Here is a 20,809-nt window from a genome sequence, read left to right as displayed (position 1 = left end):
TGTTTTGGGTTTCATGCAAGAAGCTCTTAGCTTGCTTGGCAGAGCAGTTTTATTTAGCTGCACCACCTGCCAACCCCCTTACTATGGGACCACCTTGATGTGGTGAGGGGGCTCTTGAACCTCAGAAATTTCTTCCCAGGTTCGAACCCAAGAGTCCCATATGACTATATATTTTTGGAATAAAATCTGGATTTTTCCACTTATCTCAAAATTTTCAATATCTAATAAATAAGAAAACATATTATAACTTGGATTGAAGTTAAATCCGAAGGTAAATAGTGGGAAATGTGGTAGATCCATCTTCTACTCGACAATGTTCGGACCTGGTTTTCCAGGTGGAACTATTCTATGGAGCTGGACCACGGATTCCAGGGGGTCCTGGTTCTAGGGATGGAACTTTTGGCATTCTGTCCGGTTTGCCCATGACATGGTTAGGATGGGGATAATTGTATTTCATAATACTCTTAGTCCTACCAAGTGGGTATCGCTTACACTTGGGCCATACTAATCATGTTATGCCACCTCCTTTTGGGGTAGGATAGGGATGTGGACGTTTGGGAGTCATTTCTCACTTATGCCATTGGCGGAAGATTTAACTTCACGAAAAACCAATGATATCTTTTCAAAATGTACTATTATTCTATTTTTTTTCTCTCCTCTTTTTTGTGTGTGTGTGTGTGTGTCTAATTTTTTATGATAAATACGAATAAAGTTATTAGTACCCTGGGCCCCTTGATGGACAAAATTCAGCACAGTTGATGACCACTGGAAATTTATCCCTGAATCTCCCTCAGTCAGTTCAAAATAATAATGCAGCAAAGGAACATCCAGTTCCAAATAAATTATATAATCCTAAACTCCCAGCAGGGCCCATAGAAATTCGACAAAAAAGTAAAAATCAATCAGAAGATACAAACATTAAAACATTGGAACCATGCGTAACAGAGAAGGGAAACAAATCTGATACACAGATAACCCACATAAGGTAAGGTCCAAAGAGAAATAGAAATTATCATCTTAATCCAAGACTGGTGCATTTTGATAATCTTTTTGGACCAGATAACTGGTCAAGATTTCTAGTACTTAAAGCTGAAAATAAAATATCAACAGCAATACTAGAAAACTAATGGAATGCTGATGAATTAAGGAAAAGGAATGGTTACTTCAGGTAACCACAAAAAAACAGACCACCACCTTTTTAAATATAAAAGAAATAAATGGCACAAAAATAACAATAACACAGTAGTGCCTCAGGTTACGAAATTAATCCGTTCCGAAGTGGCCTTCGTGGTCTGATTTTTTCGTATCCAGAACTACGTTTTACATGTAAATTGCCTAATTCGTTCCAAGCCCTACAAAAACACCGCAGTAAATTTTATAATAAAGCTAAATTGACCAATAAACAATGAAATACAACAATTTGGACCATTCAATGCCTAACCTAACCATTACTGTACCTGTAAATAAAGTGTATTAGTGTACAGTGTACAAGAAATACTGTACGCACATGTACGTACATATGTAGTAAAATGTGGAACCTTACCTTTCAAGTGAGGCTATGTCCAAAAGTGGCGACAGGAGGAGGACAAATGGCAGAAAACATGAACTCTTAACTTCACGAAACACATTAAAAAATGGCAGAAAACATTAACACTAAACTTTACGAAACACATTAACAAATGATTACCTCCATTTTCGTCTCCATAGAAAGCATCCTCTTCTTTCCATGAACTTCAGCAACATTCTTGGGACCCATGGCTAATAACGTAAGTAATTAAGCTCACACACAACACGATAAAGTAACTTGCAGTGCTACGAAAGCGAAATCACTAACCCGAGTTTACGTTTACAAACTAAATCTAGGTGAACGTCGAATTCTATGTGTACGATAACGCTGCTGAAACGAATTGGTTGAGGAATTCCCTTACTTAGATGCATAATAGGATAGATTCTGACCAATAGGAGAGCAGGATCTTACAGCAGTAACTAGCATCGGGAACCAATGGGAGAGCGGGAGGATGGTGGCGAGTCTACTGAGGTGGCGACGCACGAGTTTTAAAATTGTTCTCGGCGGCCTGAGCAAATCTCGGACTTTACAGTAAGCCCTTTCACAACCTAAATTATTTTCGTACACAGAAGCAAAAGAATCTTCGTCTTTGCCTTCATAACCTGGATTTTTCATACGTAGGGACTTTCGTATGTAGGGGTATGACTGTAAGAGCTGGAAAAATTGCATCATGGAAAGAATATGTCTCAAACATATCTTCAAACACATCCACATGGATATCTGGCAAAAGATAAGGAAAATCAGTGGAAAACATATAAAACCTCCAAGAAGTGCAATACATTCTAATGGAAAAATATTCCATGATACTTATGAAATATCAAATATAATTGGAAAGCATTTTGAAAACATCAGTGCTTGCTCAGCCTAGATATACATTTTCAAAATATCAGAAAACAAAAAGAAAATATAATACTCAATTTTGAAACTCTTGAAGTCCTGGAATATAATTATATTTTCAACATGGATGAACTAGGTAATGCCATCAACTCATGTCATCCCTCCGCACCAGGATATGATGAAATATCATTTGAAATGGTGGAAAAATTAGCTCCTATAACTAAATCATATTTATTAAAATTTTGTAATAGTGTCTGGCTAAAACATGTCTTTCCTGTTAAATGGAAACATGCCATAATAATTCCAGTAAATAAACCAGGAAAGGATGCAAGTATTCCATCCAATTATAGACCGATATCCCTAACAAGCTGCCTATGCAAAATCTTAGAAAAAATGGTTAATGCGTGATTAACGTATGTAATAATCAAATAATCCATTTTAACACCAACACAGTTAGGTTCAATAGCTGGCAGATCAACCCTAGATCCCTTAACACATTTAGAGAATCATATCAAAAAAGGCTTTCTATATAGAAAAAGCATATGGCACAAAATGGAAACAAACCATTATGCAAAAACTCCACTCCAAGGGACTAAGAGGACATTTACCAATATTTATTAAGAACTTTTTAACAAACAAAACTTTTCAAGTAAGAGTAGAAAATTCCTACTCTGTAACCTATAAACTGGGAGAAGGAATCCCTCAAGGTAGTGTTTTGAGCTGTACATTGTTTGCTGTAGCAATTAATGACATTGCTATAAATTTACCAAGTGGTATAAAAAACAGTTTATATGTTGATGACTTTGTTATTTACTATACGAGTAGCAATTTGTGACATGCTCAGAGAGTTCTCAATACAGTAGTATCTCGAGATACGAAAGGCTCAACTTACGAAAAATCCAAGTTACGAAAGCCAATACGAAAAATTTTACTGCTCTACATACGAAAAGTTTTCAAGATACGAAAGGTTGTTGCTATAAAGTCCCGAGATTCGCCCGGACCACCGAGAACAATTTTAAAACTCCCGCGCCGCCAACTGAGTAAACTCGCCACCATCCTCCCGCTCTCCCATTGGTTCCTGATGCTAGTCACCCCATATGGTCCTGCTCTCCTATTGGTCAGCATCTACCCCTTGTGCTTTAAGTATTCTATTGGTAAAAGGTTGCTGTAAATTGAAAAACTTATTCATGCAATACATTTAATAAGAAAAAAACATTAGGTAAAGATAGAATAAAGAATAGAAATGAATGGTTATCATACTGTTTGGTAGTTTCAGTAGTTGAAGAGAGATAATGAAAATTTATGGCTTACTGTGTAAAAGTGATTACTTGGCGATCGTTCGATACTAGTAAGTGCTGGATGTAAACAGACGTTTGGAAGCTTTTTTTTTTTTTTTTTTTTTTTCTTTTTTGTTTATTATAGTTAATGGTTACTTAATAATTATTTGAAATTAGTACAATGCAATATACATTTAATAAAAAAATTGTGAATTAGACATCAGAAAATATAAAATAAATCAGTCTGCCAACAAATAGGTTTTTTTTAGAATTCTTCTTCTGTTTTATTATTACGTTACGTATTTCGCATGTTTCATTACAGCTGTCAGTAACTCGGTATCTCCATTAGGTAAAGATAGAATAAAGAATAGAAATGAGTGGTTATTATACTGTTTGGTGGTTTCATTAGTTGAAGAGAGATATTAATGACAATTTATGGCTTCTGTGTGCTAGGAAAATGATTGCTTGGCGTTCGTTCGATTACTCGTAAGAATGAAAAACAAATCGATTGGAAGGTTTGTTTTTCTTTGTTTGTGTATTATAGTTAATGATTAATTAATAATTATTTGAAATGAGTACATACTGATTATTTATACATTTTATTGGCATATTCTAAGCTTTTAGCTCTTAGGTTTAGATGTCAGAGTCATAGACTAGGCTACAGTAGCAACCGCTAACATAGGCTAGGCTTATTGCTAAGGGACATATGCTAAAGTCCTAATATATGCAGTAAAAATGGGGTTGAACATTACATGCAGTTGAATATTACTCAAGTATGTACAGTATTTTGCCTTTTTGTAACCCTAGAACATGTGTTTTAGGCCTGGAAATATAATTTACTGGGGTGTTTTTGGAGGGCTTGGAACGGAGTAGCCATTTTACATGTAAAATGTGTTCCAAGATACGAAAAACTCATAATACGAAGGCCGTCTCGGAACGGATTAATTTTGTATCTCGAGGTACCACTGTACTGCTATTTCAGATATATGTAGTTGGACAAATTCAGTTGGATTTAAATTTTCAACTGATAAAAAATAAGCAATCATCTTCTACAAAGACAAAAGATGGCTGAAGAACCAAACAATCAAACTTCACCTTTATAGTACTGAAATATAATTTCATACAATCAACTTACCTGTCAGATATATACATAGCTAAGACTCCGTCGTCCCCGACAGAAATTCAAATTTCGCGCCACTCGCTACAGGTAGGTCAGGTGATCTACCGGCCTGCCCTGGGTGGCAGGACTAGGAACCATTCCTGTTTTCTATCATATTTTTTCTGTCGCCGGTGGCATCAACATCGTTGCTGCTACCTCCTGACTGGAATTCGCTTTTCTAGACAATTGATCATCTGTTTTTTGGGACTTTTTTGGTGACGTACCTGGATCGTTGTTTTTGCATAGCTACTGTGGACTGGATTTGGACTTGCTTTTGATTTTTCTTCAAGAATGTCTGATTCAAGTGTTGTGTGAGAGTGTGTGTGAATGTAGGCTGCAAGGTGAGGATACCGAAGGCTTCGGTTGATCCTCACACTGTATGCCGCAAATGTAGAGGTTTTGACTGTTCTATTTCTAACACCTGTCAATGAATGTGAGAGGTTGAATGTTGAGAATGGAAGACTCTAACTTCTTACTTGAAGAAGTTAGAGAGGGATAGAGTCAGAAGGGCTGCATCTAAGGGTGCGGGTAGTACAAGGCCTATTGAGCCTTTTAATGATTCTAACTCTTCTTTAAACTATGCATTTGATTCTAATTCTGTATCAGGGCCCTCACTGGCTTTACATTCAGATTCAGCCTCGGAAATTGCTGATCTGAAAGCTACACTTCATAGGATGAAATCCAAAATGGCTGCCATGAAAGGTAAGGATTGTGAAAGTTATTATTTTAGTGAAGTGAGTGTCCCCAGTGTTGTGGAGGGGGCGTCTGACCGTCTCTGCGACGCTCCCAGGCCTAGACCTCTTTCAGCTCCCAAGCCCAGAGGAGAAGAAAAAGTCGAAAGCCGTACGGAGGTTGTGGAGAATTCCCCCGGTCAGGCGTCCCCTTCAGCAGGCGCTGTAGTTAGACAGACTGCTCAGGACCGCTATAGGAAAAGCGTCCTCAGAGAGTGCTTCTCTTCGTCCGCCTCTCCCTCTCCTAAACGAGGGTGGAAGGATTCGGACCTTTCCAGGCCCCTGAAAAGGCACTGGAAAGAACCTATGTTGGATTCAGCCCCGAACGGTTTTCGGAAGAAGCGCCTCCCTCATCAAGAAAGCTAAGAGGTTTTGACGTCCCCTGGCTTGGACAAAACTCCTTCGAGGTCTCCCTCTCCCGTTGAAGAAGACGCCGGAGAAGCTTCAAAGAGGATTATTTTGGCTGTACAAGAACAGTTATCCGCTTGGTAGGAGTCCTTTCGAAGGATCCTCCTCGTAGGAAGACGTGAGGCTTCCTGTCAAGAAGTCTCGTTTCTTCTACCCACCAGGAGTGAGGCTCCTGTGGGACGTGAGGCGCGTTAGATCTCTTCTGATAGAGACTCACTACAACGAATAATGAAGCTCCAGACAAACGGCCGAGGCGCCATACAAGCGCGAGGCGGCCAGACCAAGCGCGAGGCGCCAGTCAAGCGCGAGTTTTCTTCCAGACGAGAAGCCTCTTTATAGGATTGAAGCGCCAGATAAGCGCGAGCAACTTCACAGGCGCGAGGATTTGGCCAGACGTGATCGTCTGCCAAGCCAGCAGTGTCAGCCAAGCGCGAGGATGCAAGCCAGGCGCGAGGATTCAGCCAGGCGCGAGGCACCAGACAAGCGTCATCCTTACAAGGAGTATAGCGCCAGAAAGGCGCGAGGCGTCAGCCAGGCGCGAGGTTTCAGAGAGGCGCGAGGCACCAGCCACCGGCGCGAGACGTCTGATTTGTTTCATAGGGGCTCTGTACATGCTCTTAGCCCCTCTCCAATTAGGAGTTTGTCTCCCGCAGAGAGAGTAATTGGGCAGGAAGACCCAGAACGAGAATTGAATTCTCCTTCTGATCCTATCTTGGAAGAGGACTCAGAAGACGAGACTCACGGCAGAGAAGGGCTGTCTAACTATAAAGTTTTGACAGCTCTCCTTCTTCAGGAATCACGGAGATGCCCTTGACCCCTGCCGTTCTTCTCCTTCTCCTCGCTCACTTTTTTCATGCTCCAAGACGCCAAAGTCGTCGGCTTTTCTGAAGATGAGGCCAACGATTTCTATGAAGAGAGCTCTTCAGTCTCTGGATAGCTGGATGCTAACCAAAAAGGAGTTAGTTAGAACGGTGATCTGCATGCCTCCCGCTAGACTTACGGGCAAGAGAGGTATTTGGTACCAGACTGGGAGAATATGGGGCTCACTCTCCCAGCTTCGGCTGAAGCTGACTTTTCCAGTCTGGTAGACGCATCCAGGAGACATAGCCTTCATACGGCTAGAATAACTTGGGGTCTTTCGGAGTTGGATCGTCTCCTCAAGGGACTTTTTCATATTTTGGAAGTCTTCAACTTCCTGGATTGGTCCCTTGGGGTGATGGCCAAGAAGGCCCATGCCTCAGAAGGACTCGATCCTGACGTACTCCTGCGATCTTGTCGTGCATTGACAAGGCGGTACAGGATGGCTCAGGGGAAGTCTCTTCTTTATTTGGAGCCGGTCTCTGAAGAAGAGATCTGTTTTTTTAGCGCTTTTCTGACGAAAGCAGTTTCGCATTCGCAAAGGGCAGCTTTGTTATTCGCTCCCAGGTCTGACTTTCTGTTCCCTTCGCAGTTGGTGAGGGACATTTCCCGTTCGCTGACGGAGAAAGCGACACAGGATCTTCTGCAATCGTCCAGGAAAAAGAGACCAGTGATGGTGGGAGACAAGAAAGGTGTTACTACGCCTCTGCAGCCCTTTCGAGGAGGTCCTCCCTCTAGAGCTCCCTCTAAAAGGAAAGCGACTGAGAAGAGAGGTAGAGCTTCTTTCCGTCCCTTTAAAAGGGGAAAGTGAAGTGACGTTCCTCCAAACACCAGTAGGTGCCAGGCTCCGGGGGTTTGCGGAAGCCTGGACTTTCATCGATACAGACGCTTGGTCAATGTCTGTTCTACAGAAAGGATTAACCTCATTCCTTCCTGGACAATCCTCCCCTGACGTCAACTCCGCGGGAATTGTCCGACCAATTACAAGGACCCTGTGTTGAAAGATACTCTTCAACAAATGGTGGATCAAATGTGGGACAAGAGAGCAATAGAGCTAGTGCTGGATCAAAGCTCCCCAGGGTTTTACAATCGTCTTTTCTTGGTTGCGAAAGCCTCGGGGGGCTGGAGACCAGTTCTGGATGTCAGCGCTCTGAACAAGTTTGTTCAGAAACAGAAGTTCTCCATGGAGACTTCTGCATCAGTCCTTGCGGCTCTTCGCCAAGGGGATTGGATGGTGTCTCTGGATCTCCAGGATGCCTATTTTCACGTCCCGATTCATCCTTCGTCGAAGAAGTACCTCCGTTTCATGACGGGGGGAAGGATCTTCCAATTCAGAGCCTTGTGTTCGGCCTTTCTACGGCTCCTCAGGTCTTCACGAGCCTTATGAAAAATGTGGCGAGATGGCTTCACCTGAAAGGTATCAGTATCTCTCTGTAACCTGGGCGACTGGCTCATCAGAGCAAAGTCAGAGAAACAGTGTTTGGAGGACCTTGCTTTGACACTAAACCTGATAAAGACCTTAGGATTGCTCGTGAACCTCGAGAAGTCCCAACTGATCCCCAGCCAAAACTTGGTCTATCTGGGGATCGGATGGATTCTCGGGGTTTTCGAGTATTTCCTTCTCAAGAGAGACTAACGAGAGGCTTAGAGAAAGTCTCTCTCTTCTTAGGGAAAGAACGTACTTCGGCGAGGGAATGGTTGAGCCTATTAGGGACACTTTCCTCGCTCGAACAGTTCTTTCTCTAGGAAGACTTCATCTCCGTCCGCTTCAGTTCTTCCTCAGAAGATCGTGGAACATGAAGACAGTGTTTCCCATTCCAGTTTGGATGAAGCGCCACTTAGAATGGTGGTTACTCCCACTGAAGGAAAACAAGGGTACTTCCCTAGAAACTCAGAACCCGAACCTTGTATTGTTTTCCGACGCGTCGGAAAAAGGTTGGGGAGCAACCTTGGGAAAGAGAGAGGTGTCAGGCACCTGGAATGCTCTTCAAGTGTCCTGGCACATAAACTGCAAAGAGCTGTTTGCCGTACACCTGGCCCTAAAGAGCTTCGAACCTTTAGTGAGGAACAAGATAGTCCAAGTGAATGCGGACAACACAACCGCCCTTGCCTACATTCGAAAGCAAGGAGGCACACACTCGTATGCCCTATACGAGCTCGCAAGAGACCTTCTTTTGTGGACATCACAGAGGAAACATCTCTTTTGACGAGGTTTTTGTTCAAGGAGTAAGGAACGTGAGAGCAGACAGGCTGAGCAGGAGGAACCAGGTCCTTCATACCGAATGGACCCTCCACACCCTCAGAAGTTTGTCGTAATCTCTGGTCTCTTTGGGGGACTCCTCATGTCGACCTCTTTGCCACGTTCCTCTCAAAAAGACTGGAAGTCTTTTGCTCAGTAGTAGAAGACCCCAGAGCTCTAACAGTAGACGCCTTCCTTCTAGATTGGTCTCATGTAGACTTTTACGCATTGCCCCCATTCAAGATTCTGGGGCAAGTGCTCAGGAAGTTTGTGACATCAAAGGGGACGAAAATGACCCTGATAGCCCCCTTTTGGCCAGCTCAAGAGTGGTTCACGGAGGTGCTGGAGTGGATGGTAGACTTCCCCAGACCCCTCCCACAAAGGAAGGATCTTCTCAGACAACCACACTTCGAGAGGTTTCATCAAAACCTCCCCGCTCTCGCTCTGACTGCCTTTCGACTATCGAAAGACTTGTCAGAGCGAGAGGCTTTTCTCGCAAGGCAGCAAGCAAGCTCGATCGCTAGAGCCCGGAGAACTTCCACTATCCGAGTTTACAATCGAAGTGGGAAGTTTTTAGAAGGTAGTGCAAGTCGAAGAAGTTGTCCTCCTCCAGTACCTCTGTAACAGAAATCGCTGATTTTCTGTTATATTTGAGAGAGGAATCTCGTCTCTCCGTAGCCACTATAAAGGGCTATAGGAGTATGCTTTCGGCCGTCTTTAGGAATAGAGGCCTAGATCTGGGAAATGATAGAGATCTACATGATCTGATTAGATCTTTTGAGACCATGAAGTCTAAGATTACTTCTCCCCCTAACTGGAATCTCAACGTGGTCCTGAAGTTCTTGTCCTCAGCAAGATTTGAACCTCTGCATTTGGCCTCGTTTCGTGACCTAACGAGAAAATGTTTGTTTCTTTTGTCACTGGCGACGGCTAAAAGAGTTAGTGAGCTGCACGCCCTTAGTGATAAAGTGGGTTTCAAACTAGATTCAGCCATCTGTTCATTCAAAGATTTATTTTTGGCGAAGAATGAAAATCCTTCGAATCCCTGGCCGAGAAACTTCGAAGTTAAAGGCTTATCGGGTCTCGTCGGCAGGGAAACGGAGAGGTCTCTTTGCCCAGTAAGGGCTTTAAAGTTTTACATGCAGAGAAAGAAACAGTTGGGAGGTTCTAGACAAGGTCTCTGGTGCTCGGTGAAGGATCCATCAAGACCTATGTCCAAGAATGCTTTAGCCTTTTTTGTCAGGAACGTCATTACTGACGCTCATAAGGCTTGCACGGATGACTCTTTCAAACTCCTGAGAGTAAGAGCTCATGAAGTGAGAGCAGTAGCTACGTCTCTCTCTTTTCAGAGAAATATGTCACTAAAGAATATCTTGGAAGCGACATATTGGAGGTGTAATTCAGTGTTTGCTTCTCACTATTTAAAGGACGTTCGTGTGACCTACGAAAAATGTTTTTCTTTAGGTCCTTTCGTGTCTGCGGGCACAATCCTGGGTACAGGAGCTAACACCAATCCTTTAAATGATACATAAGTCTGATAGATATGTTCTAGACTTTCTGCTGAGCAGAGTGCAGGTGCCGCACAGGTCCAGTCACTTTCGTTCAGTAAGGAACTCTTGTGATATCTTTTATTAGATGAGTATCATAAATTTTTTTTTTTTTTGGAAAATTAATGTGTGCGTGTGCAATTTGGTTTAGAGTTATGGTTGTTGTGAAGAGTTTGGGGATAACTCGGAGCAATTTTTAATACTAACATGGTGGTTAGGATCAGGTGGTCGGGATTGGTTGTGTGCTCCTTCATAAGGCGTGTTGTCATATAAGTGGATCAGCACCCATTGACAAAGTCCTTTCAGGCTCTGCCGAGTAAGTGGATAAGACCCCTTCGGCAGACCCACAAGAACTCTTGGCCATAGATCACATATCTCGCTAAAGTTTCTTGAGGTGATGCAGACTCCTGGGCTACAGCCACAAAGTCTACCACCTATCAGGTAGGAACCAAGGTTTTTTTTATACCTACAACATATGTTGTTTACCTGTCTATTCCAGAAGTAGCTGTCTCTTACCCTCCACCGAAGGGTGCCAATCAGCTATGTATATATCTGACAGGTAAGTTGATTGTATGAAAATGATATTGTTATGATACAATAAAGTTTCATACATACTTACCTGGCAGATATATATGCTTAGGGCCCACCCAGCCTCCCCGCAAGGAGACAGGTGGAGAAAAAATATGATAGAAAACGGGAATGGTTCCTAGTCCTGCCACCCAGGGCAGGCGGCCCGGTAGAATCACCTGACCTACCTGTAGCGAGTGGCAGCGAAATTTGAATTTCTGTCGGGGACGACGGAGTCTTACCTATGTATATATCTGCCAGGTAAGTACGTATGAAACTTTATTGTATCATAACAATATCATTTTTGTACAAAAATCAAATATCTAGGAGTGATATTTGATCAACATTTAAATTGGAAAGAGCATATCAAATACATACATTAAAGCCAAGGGCATCATCAAAATTGTAATCCGGAAACAGAGGTTCATGGTACTGGCTTTTTCCCAAAAAGAGCTAAATACTTAATGAACTTACATAACATAAATCCAATTTTTCAGCCACCTGTGGAGTTGTCACCATCATGGATGTTAAAACGAATAAAGATATGTACCTCCCTGTCTTACCTGCTTAAAAAGCAAATGACAAGCACAGAAATGTACCGCCAACATGCTTTAGAGCACATTAGAAGAAAAGGAGACAAATTCATGGTATATACAGACGGCTCCAAAAATAATGTTGGAGTAGGAGCATCTGCATATTCGAAAAATATGTTAATCAAAAGAAGCCTACCTTTAATATCATCAATGTTTACTGCCGAAGTCACAGCCATACAAATGGCTTTTGATATATCTGAGGCAAAAGCAAGTGTCTATTATTTTCAGTGACTTACGTAGTGCTATAGATGCTATAAGACAGTATAAATCAGTAGACCAAATAGTACAAGAAATACAAATAAAAATTCGTCAACTCCTCCAATCAGGATTATCAAGAGAAATAAATTTGGATTCCAGCACACGTGGGAATAAAAGGAAATGAAAATGCAGACTCAGCTGCCAAATTAGCCTGCACTATCCCTCCAACAATTACACATGCCCCAGTGTCAGACTGGATAACATCTGTTAAACCATTGATATACCAAGACTGGACAAGAGAATTGGCCTTAGTACCAACCACAAATAAACTTAAAAATATAAAAACTGAAGTGTATGCATGGAGGACATCCTCACAAAAAGAAAGATCAAAAGAGGTAATCCTAACAAGGCTCCGTATAGGACACACAAGATTCTCGCATGGTCACTTGATGTCAACACCACATGCTGACCCAATAAAGTGTAATAGATGTCAAACACCCATGACAGTGCACCATTTACTTGTTGAAAGCCCAAATTTGGCCCAACAAAGATCAATTTATCTACGGAATTCAAAAATGAAAAGTATTCTTGCTGAAAGCAAAGATTTTTCAATTAACAACATCATAAATTTTTTTAGATAAGACAGGTTTCCTAAATAGTCTAAATATTTTTTTTATTTATTTATTTAATTCTTTTTCCTTCTTTTCCTTCTTCTCAGGATTAATCCCTGAGAACCAGCCCGAGAAGAGTCTACTTAAGACTCAGAGGTCTGGAAAAACTAAGCCCTATTAATGATATAGCCACCTGCCAAACTTTTTTTTCATTGTGGCAATTAGCAATCTTAACAGTAGATAAGATTTGTCCCAAATAATATAAATTTATTAGATACTTACCCTACTGTTAAGTAGATCCAACTCAGCCTCCCCAATAGTTAGTGGGCTGTCAAGGAGAATTCTGAAAAGAACTAAAGCATGCGAAACACACCGGGTGGGGAACAGGTGAATTAAGACAATCTTGTGAATCAGACAAGCAGTCTTCCTGTTTTGTTTTGATATTGATTCTCCTGTCGGTTTGGAGATAAAAAACTATCTTCAACAGTAAGTAAGGATCAAACTAATAAATTTTATGAAATTGTATATCTTTAAATATTTACATCGTAAAATAAACATGTTAATATTGATTACCGTATATATTATATATCAGTTTAGTCAGTTATTTCATTTTTATTGTTATTTTTATTTTCTGTAATGTCGAAATATGGTGGATGTCCTATGTATGGGCAGCATATGGTTGATTTTAGAAGGTGCCTACCGATGTATTTAAGTTATATTGTGACGTCATAGATGACAAGATGGTGGCGGCATCTGGTGAATGTAAACAATGACAGGAGCAGAAGGAGATACGTGTGTGGGTTGTTTGTTGGTAGGAGAGAGAGCTCTGTCGGATAGAAGTTTTTGGATTGTAATTCTTGTTGTGGTGTTGTTCAAAGGTGTAAGCTAGAGTATACTGGGATCAGAGAACTTGAAGAGAGGTAAGTAGATTGCACATTTGTGCTCAAAAGGAAAAATTAAGCCAGGAAAATATTCAAAAACATATCCTGTAGAATGTGGTTTTGTTATTTCATGAAAGTATGATTGATATGGTTAAACGATGAGCAATCTTACATTATTTGTTAAAAATTTTATGAAGTATACAGTGTAGTCATACATTACCAATTTAGAGAAAAGCATTTACAGTATAATACACTGCAGAATAGTATGTAGCTACTATAGGTTGCAAGGTAACTTGGTAAACTGGGCAACCTCATTGCCAGACAGTTTCCAGTTTGGCCGTTCCAATTTGTTAGAGTTTGCTGTGTTTATATGCCAAGATGTGAGCAGTGCTGTAGAGCTATAAAGTCAAGGCACCATTAGTTATTTACTTCCTGGGTTGTAAGATTCATAGGTAGGCCAAACAAAAAGTGAATATGCAATCTGTAGTAATGATGTTTACAATGCAAGGAAAGAGAAAGATACTAAAACACTGTGGCATAGGTCTGGGTACCATCAAACAATTTTGTTATCGAGTTTCATTCCAAGACTACAAATGAATGCAGATTATTCACTTGAATTGATTAGATTCTTATCTACCACACACAAGGTTTCCATATGAATAAGTCTTGAAAATCTTAGGAGATGCTCCATTCTGCAGCATTTAGTAAATCATTGTTTTCCTGTGGCTGTCCTTTATTCATGTCTTTCTGTTCCCTGCACACTATTGGAGGTCTTTTCAATTTTCCTGTTATATCTTGTATTTAATTTTATTTTTCATAGTTCTCATATCATTAAGGCACCAATTGAGAAAGCTTCATGCTTTGTCATGTTTTATTCTAGTTTTAGATGATCATGTAGTGATGACGTAGTGATTATTATGATGAACCTAGAGAATTACATTTTTGCTGTGAGTTTTACAGATTTGGCATCAAACTATATGAGGTTTTGTTTAGGGAATTAATGCTTTTTTAAATCTTCATGAAAATTTAAGATTTGACTTTATCATTCTGTAGTGTTTCTATTTTTTTATATAAAGTATTTAGTGTGTCATGATTGCAGTGAGAACCTTGTTTGAAATCTTGCTTGTAATTGTTGTTGTTATCTTATTAACCATTGTGCAGTACAGTAATATGACCTGTGAGAATTGAGTGATTAGATGTTGAAATCTTGTTTGTATTTCATAATTGCTTGTCTAATAACCACAAGACTTGGCTTGTTGCTTCATTCTAACATATCCTCCCTTACTGTTGTTGCTGCCTGTGACCCTCTAGTGATTCCTTGCTGGTATAATTTCAGGTGAAATTGATACGCGAACTTTTGTAAGGCCCAAGAAGAAAAGAGGTATGGCATTTGGCGATACCTTTAATGATGAAAATCGGAATTCTTTACTAAGGAGAGGTTTGTTTACTTCAAATATGCATGGTTAAAGTTATTCAAATTGTGTTGGAATGTTTAAACATTTGTGACAGGTATTATTTCTTGTGTATATGCTACAACCAGCAGATAAGTGCTGTGCTGTTTATAGATATGTAAGTTGGCACTTAGCATTAATGTGAGCTTACCTTAAAAATATTTTCAGATGGTAGTTCACGTGAGTGCCTGGCCCGGTCAAGTGGTTCTTTGGGGTCTGAAGAAGATGATCGGCTTAGTTCTGCTTCGGAAGGCAGTTTTTCTTATCACTTGGCGGATGTGGCCGATGTTAATGCTCTTGCACGTCTGCAAGAAGAAAGTAAGTTGACATTTGAGTGAAAAAGAAAAGATGAAAATTGAAAGCATTTTAGGTGATGGGAGTAAATGGATATTGCGAAACATTTTAGGATAAGTTTTCATACTAATGCTTCATGTCTAGGTGAAGGTGTTGAATGAATAGTGGGATTTATTATGTATGCTGGGTATTCCTTATGAATTGCTCTTTTATCAGAATTTAAATGTTGACAAATAACATAGTGAACAGTATATGTATAGGTCAGGACTTTTTTATTTTGTCTTTTTCTGTGGTAACATTAACAAGATTATTTACAACAAGTTTGTGTAAATTGCAAAATCTTTGAGAAATGAGATAATCGATAAAATACACTTAATGCTTAAAGTTGCTATTCATAAAGTACTATCTTGCTTTTGGGTTTTAATTTGAAGAGGTTGGCAGTTTTAGACAAAGAAATTAGTTAACTTTTTGTAATGTCTGGTAGATTATCAGTGATGTATTTGAATATGATAATGTTGTTAACAGCATTAGCATAGTGCAAAGTTTGTTTGTTAATAACTTTGTTCATGATATTAATTATGTTTTGTGGTAGGTGGAATGTTTTCCTTGTGAAATAGTTTATTATTTTTGTAATTAGAACAAATATCTTTTTTTGTGTGTGTGTGTGCTCAGTAATTAAGTTCCTGCATTCCAAATTACTTGGTGAATGTTAACTAGGAGTGAGCCAACAAATTACTTGGTGAATGTTAACTAGGAGTGAGACCAACAAATTACTTGGGTGAAATGTTAACTAGGAGTGAGCCAACAAATTACTTGGTGAATGTTAACTAGGAGTGAGCCAACAAATTACTTGGTGAATGTTAACTAGGAGTGAGCCAACAAATTACTTGGTGAATGTTAACTAGGAGTGAGCCAACAAATTACTTGGTGAATGTTAACTAGGAGTGAGCCAACAAATTACTTGGTGAATGTTAACTGGGAGTGAGCCAACTTGATTGGTTTTCACTGATCCTTGGACATTTGATGATTAACCACACAACCCAGTCCCAGAATGCAGAGATTACAGAACAACACTTACCATCAGTCGCATCTTTAGTGATTGTGCAACTTTCAACCCATCAAGTATCAAAAGCAAATCTTCAGAAGTCATTGTGTCAGAATTCTCAATATTTTGTGTTTGTCCAGTTAAAAAATTTTTATATCGAGTTGCTCTATATTGATTAAATCTAATATTTTTCATCAAGAGCAAACCTTTTGAGCCAGTAGTGTTACAGTTAAGAATGTGAGACCAGCAGTCTGGTCAAATTGTTTATCAGTAATGGTGATAATGTTTGCATTGTATCTTCCATTTTGTACTAAAGTGCGTGTTGTAGCCAGAATTACCACATCATTCTTTCACTGTACTTACTTCCCTTGTTATGGATTGAAAACACTTTTGTTATGTTTTGGTGACTATACAACGTCCTGTTATGAGTTGAAACGAGTATCATAGTATTTTTCAGGGACAAGTTTCTGAGGACAGTTAGATGTTGAAAGGCTCACCCCAGCAAGGGTGTAGTGCAGGGTGTAGTAGAGGCTGATTTTCACAGTGGAGGAGTTAGGCTGTCTTGAGGTGCGCGAGAGTACAGACTTACATATACAATAGAATTTTTTTTTTTATTGAGTCAGTAACAGCAGAAGTGGACTTTGCACAATAAACTCTACTACAAAAGTGTGAGTTGATATCCCAGGAAAAATCCAAATCGGTAACATTTCCTATACCCTTAGACTCATCTAATAATGATGAAAAGATATTATCAATAATAAGGTAATTTGGAATGCAGGACATAGTCTGATCATCCAGGACAAAACAAAACAGAATGTGTAAAGAAACAAGTTTCTGAACCATGACAACTTCAAGGCTTTTGATAGTTTCCAAATGTGCTTGGCATCAGTGTTATGTGTGTATGGAAAATTTAACAAAACATTTCAGGCTTGAATTCAGTTATATGAAGGTTGAATGTTTTATGATAGTTGTAGGTTTTTTAATCTAGGATTATGGTTATGGTAGTCATTATAAATTCAGAGTAGAATATTTCAATGTACACAGTTTCTATCGTGTAGTTTTGCAGAATTCTTGAAAATTTAGTATTGTTTAGTACAGGTTTAGAGGGCGGCCTTTTGTTGTCGTTTGGAAGCTGTTTGAGTGAATCATTTGTGCTTTGAAGTGGTGCTAGGTGAAAGTCTGTGAAATGATAGAAGCATTGTTATAAGCATTGTTTTATCTACCTTATAAATGCTTCTTCAAATGATGTTTGTTTTGCTTGAGTTCATATATTAAGTGTGAGACACTTATAAATATTTTAGTAAATCTTTTTAATATGTGTATGACATATTGCATGTTATCCTAATTGAATAAGTACTGTACAAATGATGTTTACTTTTAACTTTCAATATGTTGAATGTTACATAAATACTTTTTTCATTCTGAATAATTTTATGTGATACCATTGAGAACTTGGTTCCCGAATTCTTAGTTTTGATTATTGTTTGAGTCAAAATTTGTAAAACTTTTCTAAGGTGTTATTGGAAGGTAAAATAATTAGCTACTGAGATGTTTAGATTTTCTATTGAATAGCTTTGCTTTTCACTGTCTCTGTTCCATATTAATTTCTTGGTGTGGTGCTGATAAGTGAAAGTCACCATTAACCAAAACGTGACGATTTATGACACTTAAGGTGCCAAGTTTTGTTTAATGGCGCTTCTGTTAGGTATGTTATAGTGCCATAACTCTATTATGGGCACCTTATGGCCCCGATAACCGAAACTCAGCCCATTGTGGTGCCATAAATCGCTGATTTGATAAGTGCCATAAAACCTGATCGCCATTAACCAAGTCCGCTGATAACCGGAGACTGCCTTAATGGGGTTTTATCTTAGCTGATACTTGTCCTCAGTATAGCAGGGCTTTTCTTGATAATTGAAATGGAAACAACATTAGAGACAGATAAGTAAAATATTAAGTACAATATAGTTTAAAGTAAATAGAGTAAGATTATAAAGTACATAAATGATACAAGATAGTATGAGCAAGCAAAGGAAAATATGAAACAGAATTGTAGAGGAAGTGATTAGCAAAGCAGGATAAAACAGTTTGACAGAAAATTGAAGACTGCATTTAATTAAAAACTTAGAGTATACAGATATGCGAGAATAAATAGTCTAAATAACAATTGGAAGTCAATTAATAACAGAAATTTCTGAAGTTAGGAAAAATGTTAAAATTCAGCAGAGTGTTTACATCCTCATTAAGCATTAAGGTATAGTTCAGGAAATAACTGATGAATGCTTGATCTGTTTAGAAAGAAGCATTTTGAAAATGTGAAATTGTAAGATGTTAAAATACAGGCCCCCTTTTTCTTGCTTTGTTAATGTTTGCAAAGATCCCCTTGCATTTGTAATACTGCGACTACCAAAGAAATTATTACTATGAGCCCTTGGGATATGAGCATTAACTTTTATGTATTTTCAATATACTTAGATAATTTATTTAGCCATCCTTTATTAAAGTTGAAAAGTGGAATGATTGAGTGCCTTTTCTCTGTATCCCTCTTGAATTGTGAAAATACAAAAAAAGTGTGGCAGCTTGATTAATTTTTCAGTGTATGAAAAGTTTGTCATATGTGAATGGAGTATTTTATGAGTACTATGAGAACAGACCACTGTAAGTTTTGTTTTGTCTTCTTGTAGTACAGTAGTAGTAATAGTATAGAAATTTTTGTATAGTTGCTTGGGCTTATGGTTCTAGGATACTGACAAGCCCTTTTGCAGACATTTCAACCAAGTCTTGATGGTATTACTGACTTTGAATAGGTATTGTTAATTACTGATTTGTGAATCTGGTTTAGTATGCAGTTGAGTTTGATATGCAGTAGTACTATATTATTTATACAGTACATACTTTTTCTTATAGTTGCAATATTGATATTTACAGTATTTGATTCAAAACATTCCTTCTTTTCTGTGAAGCAGACTTCAACAATAAATGTAATCATGTGGTTAAAGTTTTCTTTGGTCTAATATACTTTTCAACTCAAAACAGTGTATGTAGTCTTTTTTTTTTTCTATTGACTTATTATGCTTTCATTCACCTCTCATCCTGCAGCCACATGTGCTAATTTTCCAGCATTATATTACAAAGACAAATAATAAAACTTGCCTGCATAGACAGATTCATCGTATTGCTTGCATTGATATATCTAGTATTAATTCAATCAGTTGCATTGATTTGACACTGAATAATTCAATTCATACGCTGCTTTTTCTTCACCTGTACTGAAAGAAATGATTGGTTTTTCTATAATAAAGCTGCACGTGGCTTTCCCACATTTTATTGTGGATGCAAGTACTACTCAGGTCCCTCTTCCTCCCCCTCTTCTTCTTTGACTGTTGCCTCTTTCTTTCCAACTATTAACTGAACAGGGGTTCAAATTGCAGGTTTAAAGCTTCCTGACCCAAGAAGAGGTTCAAGATTACCAGGTATGTGGCTATCAACTCGCTTATGGTTCTGTTATACTGTATTTGTGAATGGGAACTTGTATGTAGTAGCCTTGTTGCAGATCTGCAGCTCCCCCTTATAAAACGATAGCTTTTAAGGAAACTGATAACTGTGTTTTCTTTCATTATTAATAATGAAACATTCTAGAGGCATGTTGGATGGAATGAAAATTTTGTCTCATACATTTTTGTTGAAAATGCCTGTCATGTTAATATATACCACTTAAAACTCTTCTTAACCAGAGGGGTATAATTATTGTACCTCCCATAAATGGCAGATAGATAAAAATTGTCCCTTTTAGTTTCTTACGAATACAGGAAAAGGTTTTCCCAGAAACTAGTCATGGTTCTCTGAGCGTGCTTTGCTTTTGCATGTTCTGTTAGTGATATGTCAATGTAGTTTGCTGCATATACGTTATGTGAGTGAGTTATATCTGTACTATGATTATACACTATATTTTGTTTCTAGAATATTATGCTGTTCTACATGAAGTAGAGTGTATTCATTGTAATTTACATTTCAGACCTTGAATTATGATGAATTGAATAATGATCAGTATTGAATTTAATGTGTTTGGTTAATGTTGATTTGAAGACAGCCTCCAATAACTGAACTTCTTGTTCTTTTAGAATAGTTTTTCATACTGACAGACCAAAGTAATTAGTGATATATCACTTATGAGTAAACAAAGATCCCCACTCCCCCAAATGATATACTGTAGCACTATTTTTAATTCTTTTCATTTATTTCACATACATTCATAAAGCCAGTATGGAGGTAAATCAAATTAGCAGTTATACACATAGTCCTTAGGGGCATTTTACTTTGATTTTAAAATAATATGAAGCTCTTAGTTCTCTAGTTTTAGCTGTGATGAAGTTCTTGGTGAACTGTCAGTAACAGAGTCATAGCATAAGCTAATACCCATATCTTTGGTTCAAGCAAACCTTCTTTTATTGACTGTTTCCCAGATCAGAGACTGATGGTTATCATTGCTTTATGATTGATGCAGGCCAGTATCAGCATTCACTTTGCCTCATTGCATGGATGTTTT

General features: G+C 38.7%; 1 protein-coding gene across 2 annotated transcripts in view; it reads left to right on the top strand.

Moving 5' to 3' along the window:
- LOC135222016 (SLAIN motif-containing protein 2-like) overlaps positions 1–20,809 on the top strand; it is a 198,619-nt gene that overhangs the window by 40,955 nt on the left and 136,855 nt on the right. For both annotated transcript variants that reach the window (XM_064260142.1, XM_064260141.1), the window contains exons 4-6: positions 14,810–14,911; positions 15,093–15,242; positions 19,695–19,736. In XM_064260142.1, the coding sequence (XP_064116212.1) occupies positions 14,810–14,911; positions 15,093–15,242; positions 19,695–19,736 (294 nt within the window). The remainder of the gene's footprint in view (positions 1–14,809; positions 14,912–15,092; positions 15,243–19,694; positions 19,737–20,809) is intronic.

Source organism: Macrobrachium nipponense, chromosome 3, assembly GCF_015104395.2.
Source record: "Macrobrachium nipponense isolate FS-2020 chromosome 3, ASM1510439v2, whole genome shotgun sequence".
Taxonomy (NCBI): domain Eukaryota; kingdom Metazoa; phylum Arthropoda; class Malacostraca; order Decapoda; family Palaemonidae; genus Macrobrachium; species Macrobrachium nipponense.
This window is presented reverse-complemented; position numbering and strand designations above follow the sequence as displayed.